Source organism: Galleria mellonella, unplaced genomic scaffold (genome assembly GCF_026898425.1).
Source record: "Galleria mellonella isolate WM207_F2 unplaced genomic scaffold, CSIRO_AGI_GalMel_v1 utg32, whole genome shotgun sequence".
Taxonomy (NCBI): Eukaryota; Metazoa; Arthropoda; class Insecta; order Lepidoptera; family Pyralidae; genus Galleria; species Galleria mellonella.
In genome coordinates, this window is record NW_026442075.1 from 7,646,850 (window position 1) to 7,669,953 (window position 23,104).

At 29.9% G+C, this 23,104-nt stretch overlaps 1 protein-coding gene across 1 annotated transcript; it reads right to left on the reverse strand.

Moving 5' to 3' along the window:
- Nucleotides 1–308: 308 nt before the first annotated feature.
- Nucleotides 309–16,423, reverse strand: LOC116412663 (odorant receptor 46a). Its single transcript, XM_031907124.2, has 9 exons — nucleotides 16,095–16,423; nucleotides 15,724–15,935; nucleotides 14,360–14,472; nucleotides 12,715–12,790; nucleotides 10,856–11,024; nucleotides 7,238–7,337; nucleotides 1,306–1,419; nucleotides 620–775; nucleotides 309–485 (listed from the first exon to the last, which is right to left on the reverse strand). Exons 1-9 carry the CDS (start codon nucleotides 16,388–16,390, stop codon nucleotides 432–434), a joined length of 1,290 nt encoding a protein of 429 aa, XP_031762984.2. The 5' UTR covers nucleotides 16,391–16,423; the 3' UTR covers nucleotides 309–431.
- Between the last annotated feature and the right edge of the window lie 6,681 nt (nucleotides 16,424–23,104).

A 23,104-nucleotide genomic window follows, 5' to 3' on the forward strand; every position in this document is an offset into this window, starting at 1 on the left:
GATGTGGAAAATCAACATAATAAATAAGCTGGTGGTAAGCGATTGTCGTAGCTTATCAACGTTTGCTATACAGAAGTATGTGCTTTGCTATTATGCTTATCTTGCAAAAACTTCTATCTCTTTTTTGAAGAACTTTGTGCTGTAGTCTATTGGAGAAACCTTAGCAATGAGCTCATTATATGACGTGGGCATAATAATAATCTTATATTTTCATAACCTAAGCTTTCATTCGTAAGTACTAACACTGCGCTATACATGACAATTTCGGTTTAGTGGTATTAGACAATTGCAGATTTTTAAAGAAGGAAATAAAAATAGTACTTAGCTGTTGAAGTGCGTAATTTATTAATTATATGTAGTATATTGTATTGTATCCAGCGACACTACTGTGTTATCGTAATAATTCATGGTTTACATAAAAACAATCTTAATTATTTCTTCATATTACTCATAACAGCAAATGCTTTATAGGCCCAGTTAATGAGCTGAAATGGAAAACGTACTTATTAAACATTATTTTTTTATAAAGAATATACATATTAAGTTACGAAATATAAAAGAGAAATTTATAAGTATGAAAATTGACTTGGTATAAGAATATATAACAAAATAGTCTTACGACTGTATATGTGTCGAGAGATAATACGAATATTTTTCCAGCTGTTACTCTAAGAGGGCGTTTGCATCGTTCTAGAAATATTATAATATATTTTCTAGTCGCTGCGTTAGTTTTTAACCAGGGACCTTCGAATGCTGCTTGTCTGAGGTCAAGGCTCTGCAAAATATATTGAAAATTGTTATACACAAGATAAGTTAAAAATATCGTATTAATGTACTTATTTGGGTTAAGAAAAAATTGCTAATACAAATTGATTAAATAAAATAATCTTTAACATGACAATAAATAGATTTTTATTTGTAGAGCTTGTACAATATACAAGATCACGACGTTGAAAATGTTGTTTATACATTTACATAACGATACTGTTGATTGTATCGTTAAAAAATAACACCCACGGACATCTCATCATGGTCCTCGGGAATGGCAACCCATTTCTATTATTCTGAGATGTTATGTACCCTGTAATTGTACTACCCTTCAAACTGAAACACAACCATGTAAATACAGTTGTTTAGTAGAAATACGAGTGAGATAAAGGGATCCATGCTAACGACTTTTGTACAAAGTCTCTTTCTGGTAAAGACATGTGAGGACAAATGTAACTGTATCGTATGAGTATCTGAAAATTCAAAATGAAGAAATTTCCTGGAAGCTCTTTGTTATATTGTGAACTTATAATGTACCTTCCATATCAACTCGTCTCCAAACCAGCATAGTATAAACACTTCAAACAACATGCATGTCAAGTAAATTGCCATCCACATTATTTGCATGGGGTGACTGGATGGGTTTTCGATCTGGAATTAAAAAAAAAGTGCTTAAGTATATAAATGTCTATTTAAATAACCATAACCTTAGGTATTAGTAATCAGCTTACTAATAATAATCTATTTAAAATTTCAATGGATGATAGATAACTTCTGTTGACCTAAACTTTTTCCATTTTGATTGAGGACTTCTTATATGATAAGAGTCATTGAAGTCTAGAAGAATTAGGAGAGTCAGGTTTATAACGGCATTAAATATGCTACTACTATTTATTTCCCGTGGTTTTGGTTGCGTAAATCAATATAAAGTAGCCTATGTATTAAGTTAGGATACAAGTTATTTATCTAATTTTATTCAAATCTAATATATGTAATAATGTATGTAAATATTGAAACATTGTTATATACTATTATATGTATACTTGCAATATTAATAGATTGAATATAATTATTACTTGTATATTTAAATTATTACGGATATATACGAGAATATATAAATGTAAAAATATATTTCTTTTTTTATATCTCACAATGTTTTACTATTTTACTGATGACATTTAGTGCTTATCATTACTGACAAGTTACAGTACAAGTTGCATAAACTAATATATAAAATGTAATGAGTTGTTTATAGAAGTTCGTTTACATTTATAAAATGCTGGAAAGCAAATTAGTTCGTTGGTATCGGTTTGATTGTTTCTGGATGGTTGGTTGGTTTTCAGAAAATTTTTAGTGAACGCCTAAGACTGCGATTTGAGATTAGATAATAATGCTGTAGAGTGCTTATTTAAACTAATTTTATTAAACTTTTAAATATAAAAATTTCGATGTTTGTATGTTTTTATATTTGTTCCTCAATCAGTCTTAAACAGCTAAATGGTCTCCAATAAATTAGATTTAAATTAAATATTTTATAAGTAAGTCTATATTAACCTAGGCAAAGTCGCGTATGTAGCTATTAATAAGTTAAACACTTCAAAACAAATATGCTAAAGTAAAAAATAGTATCATACATATATAAAGCATATAAATAAAGCATAGACTACTACAAAGATAGACATTACTAGTGGGTTCATAAAATATAATAATAGTATAAATGTAAAAGGAAGTTTATTTGTTTGTAATTTTCTGGAACTTTAATGGCTAAGCCAATTGTCACGATATTTAGTAATACATGTTCTATTTGGGAAGGAAAAGAAAATAGACTACTTTTGTACCAATCAATCAATATATCTCAGTCACGCGAACGAAGCCGCGTGTAAATACAAGTTACAATAATGACACATGATGAATAGAACTTGTAAATTGTTAAACTAGCAAGGAACTTTAACAGAAATAGGTTGCGATATTGTTTCAGTTGTCTACTAGTTAACATTCGTAGCACCTGCACAACTACTGTTAGGGACTTACTTTCCACCGTGAATTGGGTGGCAGATAATATTGTTATCCGTTCAAGATTTCGGTATCCCGCTTGGCTTTGCGAACACAAAGGACAACTTCGGCGGTTTAATTGCTTGAAACTTGAACAGATATACTGGAGAAGTATTGTAAATTAAGCTTGAAATAAAATTTTAATCTTTTTCTAAGTTTTTGTTTTAATGAAATAATAAAACAGGAAGTCTTATTGGATTGATGGTTGTTGTTTAAATACGATTTAATAAATGATATCGGTCAAGTGAGTATTGGTCGTATACAGTGACGATTCTGCATTTAAAATCCTTATTTATATCATAAATGTAAAAGTGAGTTAGTTTGTTTGTTAATTTATAGAGCCTTAAATAAATAAAGCAAAATAAATAAATACTTAATAACAATTCAAGAACCAAAAGAAAAAAAAGAAAAACAATTCCATAATTGGACCCTATTTGTGGTTAAAAACCGGATTATGTAACATGTTTGATAATTATTCAAAAACTGTACTAGTTAGAAATATCAAAAAGTTTTCTAACATAATCTTAGAACATAATATAATTTGAAAGAGGGGAAATTTTGAATCCCGTAATTCGAATATCTAAGATCCTTTCCAAAGAAAAAAAGTGTATAAATAAAGTATATATTTAATTGCTTCGTTTGAAATAAAGTTGAGTTGGAAGTTAATATTAACAGCAGTAGTAGTCATTTAAATTAAAGCTATGTGCAGACAAATAATAAAATAACACTGTAAGTATTTCTTTTTATCTCTTGGTACGGGACTCAACAAAAAAGTACTATATAGAAAGTAGAACCATTTTGAGTGTCAGTTTGATTGACACGACTGTTTCAACTAAATGCCAACAGAGTAATGGTTTATACCTATACGAATATGTTACTAGAAAGAAGCTTCACTATCGTGGAACCTATTTTCTCTTGTTCCCGTGGGAATTTACTAAAACGGTTTCTTAGTGAATGTCTACATCACAAAGGAATCCTGCAATATTTCAAGCTCGTAGGTTAGTTATAATACGTTCCTGAAAACGTCGTAATTTTTCATAATATAAGTAAATATTACAAATATGTCTATCCTATTTTTTTTTTTATTTAATTTGGCATTTTGCTAATTTTTGCTAAGTATTAATTTAAGTGCACAAATTTTTGTGAAATTATTAGTGGTGAGATCTAAATAAAAACAATCGCTTTATATAAATTAGTAGATAAATTATTATCAGTAATACTAAAAAGCCTATGTTAATCTCTGTATGCATGTATATGGTAATACGAATCCTGTTTCTTACAGGACAGGCTTAGCCTAGTGTAGGAATTAATGATGAATTCTGTGCTTATATAAACATACTTTGTTAAATAAATATATCTTTATTTTTAAGTATTATAAATGTGAAGGTTATAATTGTGCGCTTAAACGACTTAATAGATTTTAATGAAATTTGTTGTGCTCAATAACTCTGGCTGCTAGGCATGGGTCTCTTCTCCTAGAAGAAGTTATTAGTATACTATTAATAGTTTTGTACCCCTAACTGTCTTTTTAGGGGGGAGAGGGATTGTTAGTGATGGAGACTGAAAATCCCATTGCTAGCAATATACCCAACCAGGTCGACCTCCTCGCGGATTCCTGATGAATTCACCATGATAGGCTAACTGGCCTGTTTTCATTCTCATCTATCACCCTTCACTGGTGCTCCGCCAGCGTATCCCGTTAGCGCAGGCGGGGTTACCATACCATTTTCACCCATAAAAAAAAAAAAACTGTCTTTTAGTAAATTTGTTATACAGGTGGATCATAATAGAGGCTAGCTGTTTCTCGTGACTTTGTTTGCGTGCATCGTTATAGAAAGCATTCTATATGTTAACTTAGGATATGACCTACTCCTGTACCAAATTTTATTAAAATTCTTTCAGCCATTTAAGCGCGATTGAGTAACAAATATAGAAACATTTAAACATTTTAACAAACTTTTACAGTTACAACATTAGAAGGATCAGTATATAATAATATTTTTAAATATTATTCATGCGAATAAAGAAACGAATAGTAACTAGTATTTATTAAGAATAAACTGTAATAAAACGAAACCATTATAAATAAAAGCAATTAAAGCTGAGATCAAGCTCTTCTTTCCATGTATATTGTTTGCATTGTCTTCGCAACTTGTGCGACGGCGACAAATTTGTCAAAGAAAATAAAATTTTACGACTTCTCTCAAGACTAAACTCTAGACTAGTGAGACGTGATTACTTTCGAAGTTATCCTAAGATATCGTTAGTAAGCACGTTACGTTATACAGGTACAATAACATAATATTACCTTTACTTAACATTTTTATATTTTATCTTATTTTTATGATACTTTTAATGGCAAAATGCTTGACAGCCGACTTGATAAAAATCATAGCTTTCGCTTTTATGTATCACACAATACTGTCCATGGCATTTACATGCTTTTTTAGAACTATATCTCCGTACTGTTCTTCAAACCGAAATACAGTAATGCAAGCATAGTTGTTTCATGGCGGAAACGCGGGTAGACATGGGACCCACGCAAACGTCTTTTGTAAGAAGTGTCTCTCTGGTATTTTTTATATACGGAGTGATATAAAAGTTAGCCTTTAGCAGTATTAAAAGTGTTTTACTACCGAAACTAATTATTTTTTTCTATGATGTTTTTTTTGAAAATTATTATATGACTAGTTATGTCCACGAGTTCGTCTGTTTGATCGAAATAAAAAGTAGCCTATGAACTTTTCCATGTCCAATACTATGCGTACGTATATAAAATTTTGTGATCATTGTTTAAGCTGTTATAGCGTCAAGAGATAATAAATAAACGTCACACTCAGATTAATATAAACTAAAATCTACATATTAATTAGAGTTTATTATTTTGTCTACCGTTTATTTTTGTCATAGATGTAAGTATGTACGGGTAATATGTCACGAATATTGAAATATACACGAATGTAATCTATTTGTTGTCTGTTTTATTTGTCTTTTGGCTATTGTTTGTTATTCACTTGTCAACAAGTAAACGGTAAAAAGGGAAGCAATGAAATTTCATATTTTTCCTCCCAAGGGCAATAGGTAATGAGTTGCTTTGAGCGAAGTACACGTTCCATATATGTAGTGAAGAAGTACTTACGTGCATATTACTTTTCTATTTGATATAAAAAAGGGTTAAGTAAATGTTAAAACCATTATGATGACGATGTAATAAGCGTAAAATCATACATGCATAAATTATATAAATGAACCCTTTGCGTGAATTAGGCTAATCTGTTAGTGGTTATATATTGTTTTATTATTATATGAATTTGAATGCAGCAGCTCTATAACACATTAGAGTCAATCCTGAAACGCCATTTCTCTAAACTAAATTAAATCAAATTTACATTCGATATCACAGCGAAACCTTTTTATTAAAGACTGTTACGAACTAATTTTCTAATATATTTAAGTTTAAAATTATTATAAATGTTCTTTACCCAAAGGTTGTCAGGAAGAGATTTTTTAGGGATAATGCCGCATTTTGTATCACTTCTCATTAATTAAATTAATTGGTGTAAAAATAAATATATTTATGCTGATCCATAAAACGGTTATTTCGCGAAATAATCAAATTAAATTAATAGGTTAAGAGATTGGTTTAGAAAAATGACGCATCAGAATCGGGATTGCATGTAGAAATAAATTCACTATGTGTTGACTACCGATTATAACAATTTGCCACGGCTTCTATTGTTTATACTACTTGAATGATTATATGTACGAGTATATTTTTCAAAATATTTGGTTTTTATTCTACAAATTTAGGTAATTATTATATCATATCATACTCAGTCATAAATATAGGTATATCATATACTATCGGTCCAACAAGGCTTCGGTTAGTTATCATCAAGTTAGTAGTTAATTATATAGTCTAACTTGCTTATAATGTAGACTTCTGTAGGTATATAGAAAGGATTTCTAAAGTGGTCGAGTAGTTTTTGAATATATTCAGTACTAAGAAATAAATATATAATTAAAGTGAGTACTAGTACTATACTGTTTACACTTCTTATTGTACGCACACAGCCCGCTGGTAATGAATAATCTTTTCCACTCAAGGTTGGCTGGAAGAGAACTTTTAAAGAACTCACTTGTTTTACATCTTCATATAATATAAATTGTAACAATGTAATTTTTGTGTACAATAAAGTATAAATAAATTTATAAATGAGAACAATACAGTGTAAGCAGGATACTGAAATAATTCGTTTAATTCTAAACTATACATACCATTGTTAAATTTTTATATTTGACATAGAAAGTACATTATTATGAGTCGATATTAAAACTCTATCAACTTATAAAAATATATTGAGAGTGTTTTAATATAAAATACTCATAAAATAGATAATTAAGGAATGATACTCACCGATAAAAACTGAACACCTATTAAACAAAGTACCATGACACTTAACATGAATTGCAGTGCTGAAGCTAGACTGAAGGCGTTTTCTATCATAGACACATATCTGAAAACAGGAAAATGTATTGTTTTCTTTATTTTTATTATTGTATCTATTACTAGCTTATTGTTATTTATTTAGGGATAAAATTGCAAGACTATTTGCGAGTATATATAATCTCTTCTCCATTCATAAACAGAAAACTAATTTTATTACACGCGTCTCACTTGAAGTATGATCCCTTCCATATAAGTACCTATAAAAAATTTGTAAATATGTAATGTTAAAAACCAAAGGCGGTGTAAGGCGTGGGTGACGTGGGCTACCGCCCACGACTTCGCAGTCTGAGAGGCTTCGCAGATTTCAGTAACTTTTTTTTAGAATTTTGTATTTTTATGTTTGAAAACCGTCATTTTGCGTCACCAAAGAACTTCGGGTATTTATGTTGCTCACATCCTATTTGGGTCTTGTTCTATATTCGAAGCGTGTTTGTCTATTAAAAACCATACAGATCAAAGAGGTAAATGTAAGCAAACTTCTGAAACGTATGAATTGCTAACATTATATTTATAGTAATCTCACATATACATTTTACTTTCTACATTTTACGTCTCGGATATAATTTAGTTTTATCTAAAATTTAGTCACTAGATTTTAATAAAGAATTACTAGATAGCCGATATTAATTTCAAATTGTAATACTTATTCCTGCAGATTAGGGCTCATTTAGGAGGACTAGAGGACTTAGGAGTCTGTTTTAAATCTTTATAAAAATATTTTTTTTATATATGTATATTGAATATCACATCTTTGGAATTCACTTCCTAATAACTTAAAGATGGCACAATCACTGAAATCCTTTAAAGCAGGTATCGTAAATTTTTATTTTGAAAATCTCTCTTCATTGAGCCAATTGTGAATATATATACATATATACATAACAAATCTATGTATTTGTTATGTATATATGTATGTGTATGTATGAGTGTATATATATATGTGTGTGTAGATATGTGTATGTGTGTATGTATGTATATATTTGTGTATTAATGTTATATTATTATTCATGTACTTTTATTATTTACATATGTAAGTATATAGAGCTGTTTTTCTTGTATTATATATTAAATTTTTTTACTGGGTATTATTATCTTTAATTGTACGGTTGATAGTCTTATACATTCTACAGTTTTCTTTTAGCTTCTCAAAGGATGACTGTAAGAGATCCCTTTATGGGATAAGTCCCTCATTGTATATTAAATCATTTATTAGTGTTCAATGTGAATTATATACAATAAAGATTTTACAATTACAATTTTTCCTTTAAGGGAATAATTATGGGTACATTTATAATTTTTATTATATTTTTTTTACACACGAAGTTTTGAAAAACCTATATTAAAGAAACTACTCTAGACATAATAGAACAAATTTAAAAACATACACACGTACATAATGAAATTGTGAAACAACAATTTTTTTTTGTAGTTCAACACCTTCATCAACATCTCTTAACTTTTTATGTCCACTACTGAATGTAAATTGCTCTCAAAGATAGATTAAATACCAAACAGAATAACCTTGAGAAATTTGTAGGTATACTGTAGGTATTTGTTTTCTGTTAAAGCTGTTATGCTCAATTTTCACCTTCAAAATCACGATTCATACGTCAGTTTAATACCTAAATAAAATATATCGGTCTATTACTTGCTCCACATGTATTTTGTCAAATTGCCGACGTGAGAGGCTTAGCGTTTGACAGCGTTGTCAGTGGCAGCCGATAATAAACCCGCTTTATTCATGTCACCTCTAACGGCTGAATTTTTGGTTGTTTTTTTTTCACGCGCCATTCAGTAGATATTAATGGTGACGTATCGATCATTGTGGATTGTGTTTATGAGAACTGTAAGTAATAATTTTCATTACACCAATGATGCATATCTCTGAAATTATATTGTTGTTGTTGTATCAGCCATTAACTGTCCACTGCTGAACATAGTCTTCCCCATAAGGGGGGCTTTGCCGTTAGTTGCTACGCTTGATAGGCGGGTTAGCAACCGCAGTTTGGTGATATTTTAAGAGGGATGCTGATATTTATCGCATTCTTATCGATTCAATATATATTATATTTAATCGATAAAAGTAATGCTTCAGATGGGACAGTCAAATGTATTTTGTCGTCGGCGACGTGAACGAGATGTTCATATAAAATTAATAATAATGTTTGGATATTATTTATTCGATCACGCTTCATTAGATACGACGGATTTGAGCAAAATATCAATTCTAATTTACGCAGGCAGAGCCAGAACATGTATTATTACATGTATTATATGTGTTTATGTATATTACATGTATTATAATATATTTAAAATAAAACCAGTTGCTTAAAATAAATGTAGTGTATAACTGTATATAGAAATAGTTTTCTACAGAATATAAACATAAAAAAAAAAATATAATGCACAATTAAAAATAAACGAAAAGGAAGATGTCTAAAAGTGGACCATTTAAAAAAACAAAGATGTAGAAATCCTAAGTATTATATTACTTGCATTTATACTCTGATAATAATTTTACTATAATTGCAGATGTAGTTATTTAATAATATCTCTATAAATACGTATCTAATAATAATAAAAAACCACAAAATTTTGTAGAACTTGACATTTCAAAGTTATTGTTAGAGATGCTTCGTGACAGCTATTAAATCATAACATAATTCAGTCTCTAAATTAAATAACGGATGACATGTTAAAAATCTTATATTTATATTCAAGTAAGTCTTACTTCACAATATTATTTTGCCTTGGTCTGATATTTATAGAGCTTTTAAGAAGTTAGATAAGTGATTTTATTGTGACGGTAAAATATTCAGTATTATTAATAAGCAATGAGCTACGGTCTTTCTCACGTCATTATTGTCATAATCAGAATTTACTTTTATTTAGCATCTACTAAAAGTGGTAAATTTTTTTCGGGACTTATCAAAACTTTTTTTAGTTAAACAGTTCCTAAAAATCTAATTTTATTACTGATATTTTGTCATAGATTGCATCGCGTCGTAGCCATTTGTAAATATATGAAAGTTTTTAATCAATTATATGACGTTAGTTGACGAAGAGAGACAGTCTTTAATTTTTTTTTTTAAAGTATAGCTCCATAAAAACAGTAAAAAAAATCTTTTCAGACAGTTCTTAAACTCGCTCCTTTTCTCTATTTCAAGAAAAGTCTCAATCCCGTACAAAGTGAGTGCAATCTGCTCAAGTTAGCTACGACTCATTTCTTGTGATATTAGGTATTCACTTTGATTTTTATGTTGTTGAAAGATATAATGTTGTCTGCGTCTGTCTGTTTCTAAGCTTAACTTTTATATATACTAGGTAGGGATAAGGGTTTCATTGTCATTTAGGGGACTTTTTAAAGAAAGGTTTGTGGTATAATATGTATTTATTAAACTTTTCTATAAGTACTCTTACACTCGTGCAAAGCCGATGCAGGTCGCTAGTATAATATAAATAAATAACAATACCGTGACGTCATGTCATGGACTGATGAGTTCTAAAATAAACATTTTAATTTACCTTATGATGCTGTTGTGGTGTATAATACAGTCTCTGAGAACAGTACGTATGTGGTAATCTTCAGACAATGCTCCGGTGGCTTTATGTTCGTTAATAGCCCTCTTACGTCTCCTTTCTGCTACTACGTCGAAATTACGCAAGTTAAATGCTAATATCTCTATCTGTCCAACTGTAATATGAAAATGTTTACATTTATGAGTATCTATAGGCATATTTCTTTTTATGTGATGGTAATGGAATGGTAACCCCGCCTGCGCCATTGGTATACATTAGTAAGGTATCAGTGAGAGATGATAGATGGTGAACGAATTTATAAAAATTATTCACGATGACTTCCAGGAGGAATCCCGTGCAGGTCGACCTATTAGAGTAAACTGTTAGTAATGCAGATTATCAGTCCTATTGCTAGCAATATATCTTGTCAGGTTGACTTCCACGTACCCCCCCCCCCCCCCCCCCCGGAAACCATCGTGCTGAATCCCAGGTGTATTTATCACGATGAGCTAACTGATTTGCCATTTCATTTTCACCTGTCATTCTTCATTGGTGCCTCGCCTGCGTATACCGTTAACGTGGACGGGATTGCCATTTCCATTATTATCAATGATCAAAAAACAGGATATATTGATAGTACTGAAGTTGCTTGTCCCCATTACTAACAATCCCTTCTCCCTTCTTCACTGTAGGTATATTAGATAGAATAAATTCAGTGTATTTATTTATAGATACAGAACTATTTATTAATATTTAAGTCACAATAATGTTATAAATTAATAAGGTTTGCAGAATCAAAGATTGACCTACATAAATTTCGTACCACGGTGTTTGCTAGTATATTTATATTTTTTTATGTTATTTTTTTACGGCAAAGGAATAGAGTTTATTTTAATGCGTGACCCACTAATCCATTTAAAGTTGTTCTCTTTGTAACTATGTATATACATACGGTAAGGGTATGAAAATACAAAACTTTGCGTTTTATTCATGTAAAAACCCGATGTTATAAAAACGCTCAGTGTATTGATATGAAAATAAGGTACATTTTTATAATGGTACATTATAATAACAAAATTTGATTGGAGATGGGTCAGCGTTCAGAGTTGGGTCAATATAATAATAAGAAAGGTTTTAAAAGTACAATTATGTATCGCTTCATGTAGTCCCTTTAGACTGGATTCTAGTTACAATTAGTTAAACAAGTTTAAGTTTTATAAATTTACAGAGTAAAATCAAGAGCATTTTTAGCAGAGAAACTGAAAGTATTCGTAAATGTATATTGGGTCGAAAAAACGACAAAGAAAATTAAGAGTCTATACGAGCTCATGCCAATATAAATTTGAGAGAATACGTAGTGTTAATGTGAGAATAGGTATTAGTAGATTTGGATTCGTATATATTTAAAAATAATTTAGATGCGCTACCTTGTATTTCGGAATCTCCATTTATGAATAAAAAATATGATAAAAAAATTTACCACCCGAATACTCAATGTAACAGAATGCGAATAATTTCAATATCACCCAGTACATAGGTGTAAGGGATTGAACATCGCAACGCTTATTTAAATACACTATCGAGACTTAGTGAGATGAAAAATTTTGCAGGTAAATAGTACCTATATACCTGCTTCTTTATTGCCGACGTTTCGACATGGATTGCACCACGTCGTAGTCACGACAGGGCATGATAACGAAAGCATAATAGTGTTATTAAGCTAAGATATTAGATTTAAATTATTATATTACAGTATAGTATATAGGTATTACATAATTTAAAATAAGTAGACGCGTGAGTGCGATAACCACAATTTTTGTATAGTAATTTTTATTATAAAAAAATAATAAAATATAGTGCCTCACTTGTAGATGCGATGAAAGCAGCCAGAATAGTATCCATAACACCATCAATAATACAGGTCGCCGGTTTGTAGTATATCTGTGAAAACAATAATCTGTTGTATTGCTAAAAGCGTGTATTTCAATGTAGACGGAGATTGCAAGCATCGTGTTTCAAATTGCACCAGCTACGCCCGCTATTTTGTATTCGTAACCGGGACATGTTGATTGACCGGGATAAAAAATAATTTCCATCTTTTCTCTATTTATTTACCATTGCATGATATCATCTCCGTCCTTGTAGGGATCAAAATCAAACTACAATGGCCCAAGTGTAATATTGTACAGGATCACCGCGCGCTTCATTTATCAAAGTACGAAGCTACAGATAAATTTTTAATATTACTTTGTAATTTTACAATACATTGTACTTATGTAGTACTATATGTAGTTTATAATGTGGTGGGATTCTTTTTAGTTTATACTCTATATTTATTTTTTAGTTTACTCATATTGGCCAAGCACAAATTTACTATTGGTTTATCTAAATTCTTCCTTGGGTTATTTGTACCAGCAATCTTCCATTTGTAACGATCGATAACTAGCAAAGGCTAATAGTGACAAGAGGTAGATTTTACCAGGTAGGATTTACTTACGGTGTAAAATCAACTATCCCTTCAGCCGTTTTGAGTTGTTGATTAATATACGAGTACACCGTTGGGTTACCGTTTGTAGATATTTATAAAGTTACACTAATTTATTTTAAGAAGTGTAATTGTATTAGAAAGTTATATTTAATAGTTTATTTTAGTGTTTATATATGTACTATAATAAACGTCAACAAATTAAAATTAATATTACCCTTACTATAGCTATAATATAATATAGTATTTTAATGTTATATTGAGGTAATAAGTATGGCAATGCAGAAAAAATTGCGGTTTCAATCGTGAATAAAATTTTTATACAACTAACATGTGGGTAAATCTATCGATTGCAAAAAACAATAAAATTGGTTTAGAACTGGTGATATGGTGTGAGTGGGTAACAAAAATAAGCGAATAGTCGAGAACTCTCCTGTTGTTGGCAACTTGGTCAGCCTTTTTTATATATTTGTATTTTGATTTTATTTATATATGTTTTTATACTCTTTTTCTCAATTTATTTAAATGTATAGTTTTCAGTGGCGTTTATTTCTTTTGTTCTCCAGTTAAGTTTTTGAAAATTTCTGATAATTGATTTATATGTTGGAATATTTCAATAGATTTTCCTTTTAACAGATGAATTAATCTTAACAAAGTATTATAATTATCAGTCTCAAGTTTTTCTTTTATTTACTTAGTAATACAATAGTTACAATTTTAATTTATTTTTGTTGTACCATCGAGGAAGAATATTAATCAAAAATAACATATGTTTTCTGGTATCTCCATCATACTCATTCTATACAATATATGATTTGTGAAAAAACTTAATAAATATAATAAATATACGTAATTTAATATACAACTCAGCTAATATATAAAGTAAATAAATGGCAATTGGATTTTATAAGGTGAAACGTATTTCTCGCTTCTACGAATTCCGTACAGAGTTTTTTTCGTTTATTTTTTTCATAAAATTTTTACCAAAAGGGAAAGTAATTTTATTTATTTTAGTATATACTCACGTGATGAACGTACAATATTTGGTAGGCGGGTGATGTGTAAACATTAAAATATGGATATTCCACGTTCGTTGGTAAAATGTCGAAATTTTCTGTTATTGGCATTATTATTCCCACTGAAAACCAATAAAGTTCAATAAAATCGTCTACCTACGTTTTAATAAATTGATAATTGAAGTTTGTGAAAGCACCTATCAAATCAAATAGTAATTAAAATATATTTTATTTTTTCTATGATATTCAGATGAATTATGTGGTTTCATTTCATTAAGACTATTTAAATATATATTAAATTTTTTTGAAAAGTAATTTTTTTTTATACCACTGAGGTGGCAAACAAGCATACGGCCCACCTGATGGTAAGTGGTTACCGTAGCCTATGAACACCTGCATATTTATTTGACAGATATTTTATTATTTATTGTAATTCTTACTGGAGTAACTTTCACATGATTTTCAAGTGTCATGTAACCTGAATGTTAAGATATGTAGAACCGAATACATCTATATATGCAACCGGATATCGGACAAGGCACTCAATCGTACTCAAAACATAACCTGAAGTCGTAATCACATGCAAGCAAATATACACACTATTTGCCTACATGAAATCACCAATATGTTTAAAGGTGTCTATGTATTCAGCAGGTGCAGCTATTGTGGCCAATTCTGTACTTTATACATAGTTTTTAATGGAACACGTAGAGAGGAGAACAATGCAATTTTATATAATACAGTGGAGGAATCAAGTTGATTCGCACAGTTTTTACTATTCTAGATAATAAAATACTCGTTACATATTCAACAATTTTTTTTGTGATAGAGAAGTAAACCAATAGAATAGATATCTTTCTGTTCTGTTTTTGATATTTTTTTGAATAAAACCACATATTTATCTAATAATTTTTTACTCTTACGTTAGAGTTTTTACTTAGGCAATGAAATCGAAATCATTTTCATTCTTTCAGGGGTATCTTCTACTAGTGAAATTGATTTTTTTTCCCAAAGGAAAATTAATGTATAAATTGATAAAAATTTAGCGCCTTCTATAAAAAGTTACTATATACAGTAGTTATTATGGGATGACTTTTGATTGAATTTTAGAATTTCTGCCGTAAATAAATTAGGGCAGAAATTCTTTTTGACCTAATTTATTTTATAGTACAGACATAATCTTAGTTTTACGTACGGTTAACGCCTTCGATTTTACACTATATTTATTGTGAATAAACTTTGATTATTTATGACGAATATCCATATAAAGAAATATTAAATTTCAATAAAATGTCAACGGTGTACTAAGTATAAACGGTTTTAAATTGTGTTTCATATATTTCCTGTTAAAGTAATTGCCTAAAAGACTTTACCTGAAACCGCGCCAACGCACATTGTGGAATAATATGTCATCACAAAACGTGCTGTTTTTATACTCTTCCGTATAAACTCTTTGTGTTCCGCCTCCACAGGCTTAAATTCCTCACAATACAAATATTTTATTAGATTCATCACTTTATCTTTATTCAACCAAAACACAGCTATTTTAAAATATGTGTACATTTCGCTTAAAAATAAATATAATCTGTAATCAAACGAAATCACAATTTTGAAGTCATTACAAAATTTTTGCAGTTTAAAGTTGAATAGTTATTAGTAAAAATGCATTATAATTAAGATAAGAAACAAATATAATACATAAAAGTAAACTTAATATAGTTTACAAGTATATAGATATAGCTACCCTTCTGCAATGTCGCCAATATTTTCCTTACGCTTCAGCAAATAAACGACCTCTCCTATTCCGGGCAGAAAACACACCAGCCATAAGATGATCAGAGTATATATTATCTGAATCCAGAAAAGAATGTTTAAAGGTGAGAAATTGTTGTACCACATGCCGTAAAATTTTAACCAATAAATATGAATGGCGTGATATAATTTGGGGTCTAAATCATCCCACGACTCTAGCACCCCGTACGGGAGTACTGGCAACAATGTAGATAGTTTATCTTTAATATTTTTTGTAAGGATTTTCATTTTTCCTTACGTATCGAAACTGGAGTAAAGCCTTTGATGTGTATTATAAGAATGCCTCTTGAAGCTCATCATATGCCTTTATACAAAGCAAAGGGAGAGCGATGCCGCGACGCTAAGTGGGTATTATACATTATTTTGTGAGCCTCATTGTTAAGAGGAGGTACTTCACAGGCAATGTATTAAAATTTTTATAACAGCTATTTATGCATGTGTTATGAAGGTGTGTTGTGCTTTATGAAGATAGCATTCAATCGGTAGGATTATTTATTTATATATATATATATATATATATATATATATATATATATATATAATAAATATATTAGTTTTTATTATTCAGTAATTATATAATAGTATGTTTGTATATACTTTATAAAACTATGACCAATGACTGATTAATAGAAGACACACAATATTACACGAGCATGAAATTGCGTACATGATTTTATTATTACATGTACGAGGCAAGTGAACACTAAAAAGGGCTTTCTAAGAATTCTCATGAGAACGAAGAAGGTGAATTATTACTTTTTTTCAAGAAGATAATGTATTTTTATTACATAATGTTAAAATATAACAACATGAAATGTTATCTCTAAGTATACATTTAGAATCATCATTATTATTATATAAAAGAAAAGAGTTTATTTCATAGTATCAAAATATAAATATACATACGATCACTTTGTGTTTGTGGTGAATATAAGTCAATATGGTTATATTAAGTTGAGTATTAAGAATGAATATGTAAATGAAAAAAAAAAATGAATAAAGTCTATTAAGAACGTATTAAAAAGAATCGTTAAAACAAACGACTATAGTAGTGATGTTATTTTAATAGAATGATATGTTTAATTTGTTTATTAATAATTCTGTATTTTACTAATATAAATTTCGCAAAAATAATAATGATTTTATTCATGTAATAAATTTTACAAGTATTTAAAAACCTGTAATAATAATATGTACCTTAAAGGAGTTAACTTAATATGTCGCCGAAAGCAATTATAATAATTACAACAGCGATGTAATTACTGCTATAAGAAAAGACACCATTCTCTTAACTAGGGATAATTGTGTTTTCAAAGAGGTTTTCAGACAATAATAATTTTCTAATACAAAGAGGGTAAATTAAACGCAAAATGTTTAAATAGGTAAAAACTTATATTACTATGTTATAATAATTGTAGGTATTTAAGTAAACACTTTTTTTTATAATAAGAGATTGGTTATGGATACAGCATAAAAGACGTTTTTGAAGTTATATAAATATGCATATATTTTTAATACTTAATGAGTTAGAAGTATTAATCACTAATTATCATACATATACATATAACAGTTTATTACATGTTAGACTAATTATTTAGTATCGGAGGGAGAGGGATAGTCATGTACTGTCATTCTTAACAATATACCTTATCAGGTCGACCTCCACGCGATTCCCCTGAAAATTGTCGCGGTTAATTCTTCTTGAATTCGTCATGATGGGCGAACTGACTTGATTTTATCATTATCTATCATTGCTCCTTGTACCATGCCAGCATATACCGATTGCGCAGGTGGCGTTACTATTCCATCATCACCCATTTTAAAACAATTATTCAGCATAAAAGCTAAATCTCGTATCAATTTTATTCATTATTATGATTTATTTTTATTATAATCTATTTGATAGTTTAATATTTATAGATCCTTACCTTTGTCTACAGACACACTAAGTGATTAAGTATTATTATTATCTTTTTCACAAAATAAACATTATATATATATTTTCTCTTGAAGCAGTAATACATAAATCATCATCATCATAGCAGACGTTAATTGTCGACTGCTGAATAATTGAAAATTGCTGTTGATTAATATCGTGTTGATATTATATTCATGTACTTCATACTACATATACATACATATTTTTTGATAGATATGATATGTTTAATTTTAACTAGGTATTATTTGGTTTTATCATTAGCTGCACGGTTGCACTCTTGAATTTTTTATAATTCACTTTCAGTTTTTCAAAGATTGAATTGTAAGAGATCCCTCTATAGGATAAGTCCGTCATTGTAGATTAAGTTTTAATACGTCGAATGTAAATTATGTTTTTTTATGCAACTTAGAATAGCAAACAAAATGACGACCCAGGTAATGGAAAGAAGTAATCGTCGCCTATAGACATGAGTACTACCATGGACATAGCAAAGTATACTGTTTCGCCCATGATACCTCCATGCGCCGCCATTCCTGAGGACTAAGGTGTTATTCCGCTGTACCTTGTAAATTTACTATCATATCCCACCCTTAAAACCGAAGCACCGCCATGTAAACACAACTACTTTAAGGTAGAAACACGAATGGGACAGAGGTACCAAAGCAAACGACTCTTGTACAGTCTCCTTCTGGTATGTGTGTACAATAAAGATTATACAATACAATACCATATATACCCGTATAAACATATATTTCACATTTCGCTCCTAAAGAAAAATAATCAATACTAGTATATTTAATAGATAATAATATTTGTGTCTAATTGTTTCATATACACTCATAACATCACGTTCATCGTAAACGAGATAATTTGTTAAAGAAAATGTCTTCGCAATTTATCATTTGGTTAATGAGGAGACCTTACAGTGCTGACGCGCGTTGAATGATCGTTGGCTTATACAAAATATATTATGTAAAAAAGTGATAAAATATGAAACGATTTATGTGATTCGCACAAGGGGCGGTCGAATTTGCATAATCACCGTTCGTAGGCCGCACAGAAAATGAAATACGTGATCTAACAAACAATCCTGCGAAAGTTACAAATAAAAACTGCTCTCTGTTTGTTAGATGGTCGGTCATTATCATTTTGACTGTTTTAGCAAAAAAAAAGATATTATATGATTTTCCAATATTAAAAATTTCCAAAAGAGTAGACTCTTTCCTGGAGTAATTTTTCAAAAAATACACAATTTTTAAAATTATCTTTCAAGTTTAGAGAAATTATTGATTTCTCTACCTATCTACAAGTACAATCTGTGAGTACTAATTCTTTAAAAAAATATAATTTTTACAATGGGGTAACTACCCAATTAATGTTATAAATATGAACGTTTTGATTGTTTGTTATTTCTTTCATCGAGGTCTACCAAAAGATTAATTAACGATCGTGTTAATTGATGATATTGTGATAAATAAAATAATATAATGTTTATGATACTGGTACTTAATACTGAACAGTATTGCCAACTTTACTTATATACTATATATGTATTCGACTAAGTATGAAGTTTTTATAACTAGTTACACTTGTGTCTCGTTTAGTGTCCTTGAAAACTTCAAAAACAGGTAGATCTTGCTCCAAAAATAATACGATTATAGTTTAAAAAATTAAATATTTAGTAATATTACCATTCTTAATTTAAAACGAAAATGTAAAGCTCTCAATAATTCTCAATAAACAAAGAAATGCTTTATATATATCACATTAAATATTTGAATTTAGAATACGGGGTCATATGTCTGTGAGTAGATTTTGTATCATATCGAGTGTTTTATTGTTCCTCAAAGAAAAAAAGCAACTTCTATATATATAAAATTAATATTAAAACAAAATGGCGGTAAACCCTAAGGATTGCAATAAGAATGATCGAAATCGGTTCTGAATTACGACGTAACGGAGTGACAAAATTGCGTAATATACAAAAAAAAAATACAGGCGAATCTACTCCGTATATTGCGTATTCACATCGACAATATGACATAACCACACGTTATGTGGCCTTTACTCAAAGAATCAATTTCGAGTAAAATAGAAAATAGTCTTGCGTCACCATATGTTACGTCGTGTTATTGTTTGTGACTTCCCTACAAGTTATTAAGATACTGCACTTTATTCTATTTATTTATTAAATGGGAAAAATTTGTAACGTGGAATATAGAATGGAGGGATAATGTATGTTTGTTACTCATTCACGCAAATACTACTGAATAGATTTAAATAAAATTTGGTACACGAGTAGGTTATATTCTTAGATTATAGTTATATCCTAACATTATATATTAATTCACGTGAATGAAGCCGCAGGATATACGTAGCATGTTATAATATAGAGCAGTACATACAGATATACGGCTTTCTAGTTGCAGCAAGAGTACATTAAGGTAGAGTCAGACCATGCGAGTGAAGCCTCGTTTCGTTTTTCTCCTATTTTTACCTATAATTTGTTTACTTCAAAGATATTATTTGTACTCTTTATATTTTTAAGACCATTCATTTTTTAAAAGAATACGTAAACCGTTTCTGTTTTAGTCTAACTCCAGCTTTATAATCAAACTGTTGTTACTGGCCCAATGAAAGTATATGCAGATGATGTGAGCGCATTTTCATGTATTCTCATTGGGCAATACTTCTAACTAACGACAGTCTTAACTATAATGTGCGCAGGCTTTTAGGTACTTTTGTACAGGGATGTTTGCTAATTGCGCCTCTAATTGTAAATGGTATAAGCTCTACGGTAGTATTAGAAATAACTTAATTATCTATCTCTGTAATCTAAAGTGGATTAAAGATGAAGTCCTGGCAAGTTTGACTACCAGTAATCTTACTGTCGTTATCGTTACGCTGTAAAAACTTTGCCACGATTTCACCGAAATAAAACGGCATTACACAATGTACTCACAATCTAGATCACGTTTATTATAATTGTAGATCGTGAGGGTGGAAATTTCAGTGGGAACGGCGAGGTAAGTGTTTGAAGACATTTAAGGTATTTGTATCGCTTACAATTCTTCTGTGAACATCCGACGGTTGCTCAGACAAATGGGTCGTTTTCACGCGATTCGCCACCATTAATTAGAAACAACGCGTACTTCCCTCCCCTCTCTGATTGCTATCTGTCAGCGAACACGCGAATGCATGTTCTCCAAACCATTCACCACCTCCCGGTAGTTCACTTCGTAATCGGATTTCATGTTGCATTGGTGATTGATCTACATTTTTGATTGTTGATCTAAATTTTTAAGCGACTTCGACGTGTATTTTTTATGTATATCTGTGTTACATAATATCTTCGTTAATTAGGAACATTTTTATTTAAGAGGCTAAGGATGGATTATTAGTAATAGGGATATAATATTCTATCAGATCGACTTTCACGTGGTTCCCTCTGGAAACAATCATAGTTAATGCTAAATGAATTCGTCACGATGAGTTAACTGACCTGTTTTCATTCTTACCTATCACCCTATACTGGTGCGCCGCCAGCGTATACCGAAAGCGTAGATGAGGTTACTATTCCATTTCCACTCATTAAAAAAACCGCAGTTAAGTTTTGGTGATGTTTTAAGAGAGACGCCGTTGCCCATCCCTCGACTATTAAATTTCCTTAGTCGCTTGGTACGACACCCATAGAACAGGAAGGAGTGGCTTATTCTATGCCGGGACCACACAACTTGTATATTTTAATATAACTATATATTTATATTAGAGTAACCGATGAAATATATATCAGTATCGATATAATGGTAAAGTTATTTGATATGTGGATGAGTTGATATTATTATAAGAAATATTCTTTTTAGTCAGAAGAAGAAATAGAAATACTATATATAAAATATTATAAATAATACTTGAGGGCCACAAGTGAACTGTTCGAATCTATTATCGGAATTGATATTATGAAGACATATTATTAGACATATAAGAAAAACGGAATCTCTTTGGATATTTTGTTTATTTTCTTAAAAGATTTTTGCAGGAAGAAAAGATGTATTATTAAATGTAACAAAGTTACAGACTTTAAAGTTTATTAATAACCTAAGACACTTAGACCCTTTACAATATTATATTAACTTTAACAAAACTTTAATATCAATCTGTGTCTGATATAAGCCTTCAAATAATGTGTAATAAATTGAAAACTTTGCAAACGATCATAGTTCTGAAATATCGTTGAAACAATTCTATAGCAGGGGACGTTTTTAGCTTATAAACTTTGCTGGAGTATAGTTTAAACTTAGTATAAAATATCATCAATTCACTATTATAATTGAGTGAGAAAGAACGGACAAGAAACTATTGCTTTATAAATATATCGAACAAAATATCAATAAAAAACACGATGTAATAGCACTTAAAATTGATAAATTTGTAGAAACGTCGTCATCTCTTAAAACAGAAGTTAAACTAGATAACAGTTTTGTTTGCTAAGAAGTAGATGGTTTGTTTACAAGACGCAATAATTTATGTTGTTTAGGTGTGGTGATCGCAAACGCCCCTCTCGTCATTAGTGTTAGCTGAGACGCGTCACTGGCTAATTACAAAAGATTGATGGAGACACCGTCCTCGTCGCACTTAACTATAAAGTAAGGCCTGTCTTTGCTACCTACTTTTACTCTCTTTGGAAGTCTGTACTCATGTTTAGGAATTATAAAATACTAGGTACAAGTTGCTACTGATAATGTTTTTTTTTAAATCTCTTTTAGCTTTTATGACCACAATTTGGTTAAAAAGAAATCACATCAGTGTTTATTTCATACTTATACTTATTAATTTAGTAGTAGTACATCATAGTATACTATTTCTTACTTGAATGGGACTACACTCTAGTATGGTATTCATAGTGTTTCATATACCACATTGTTTCTTACATAATAATAATATACGACACAGCGACCGTTTTGAGGACGAATTATAGTTTCGATCAGGGTTTATTGAATATT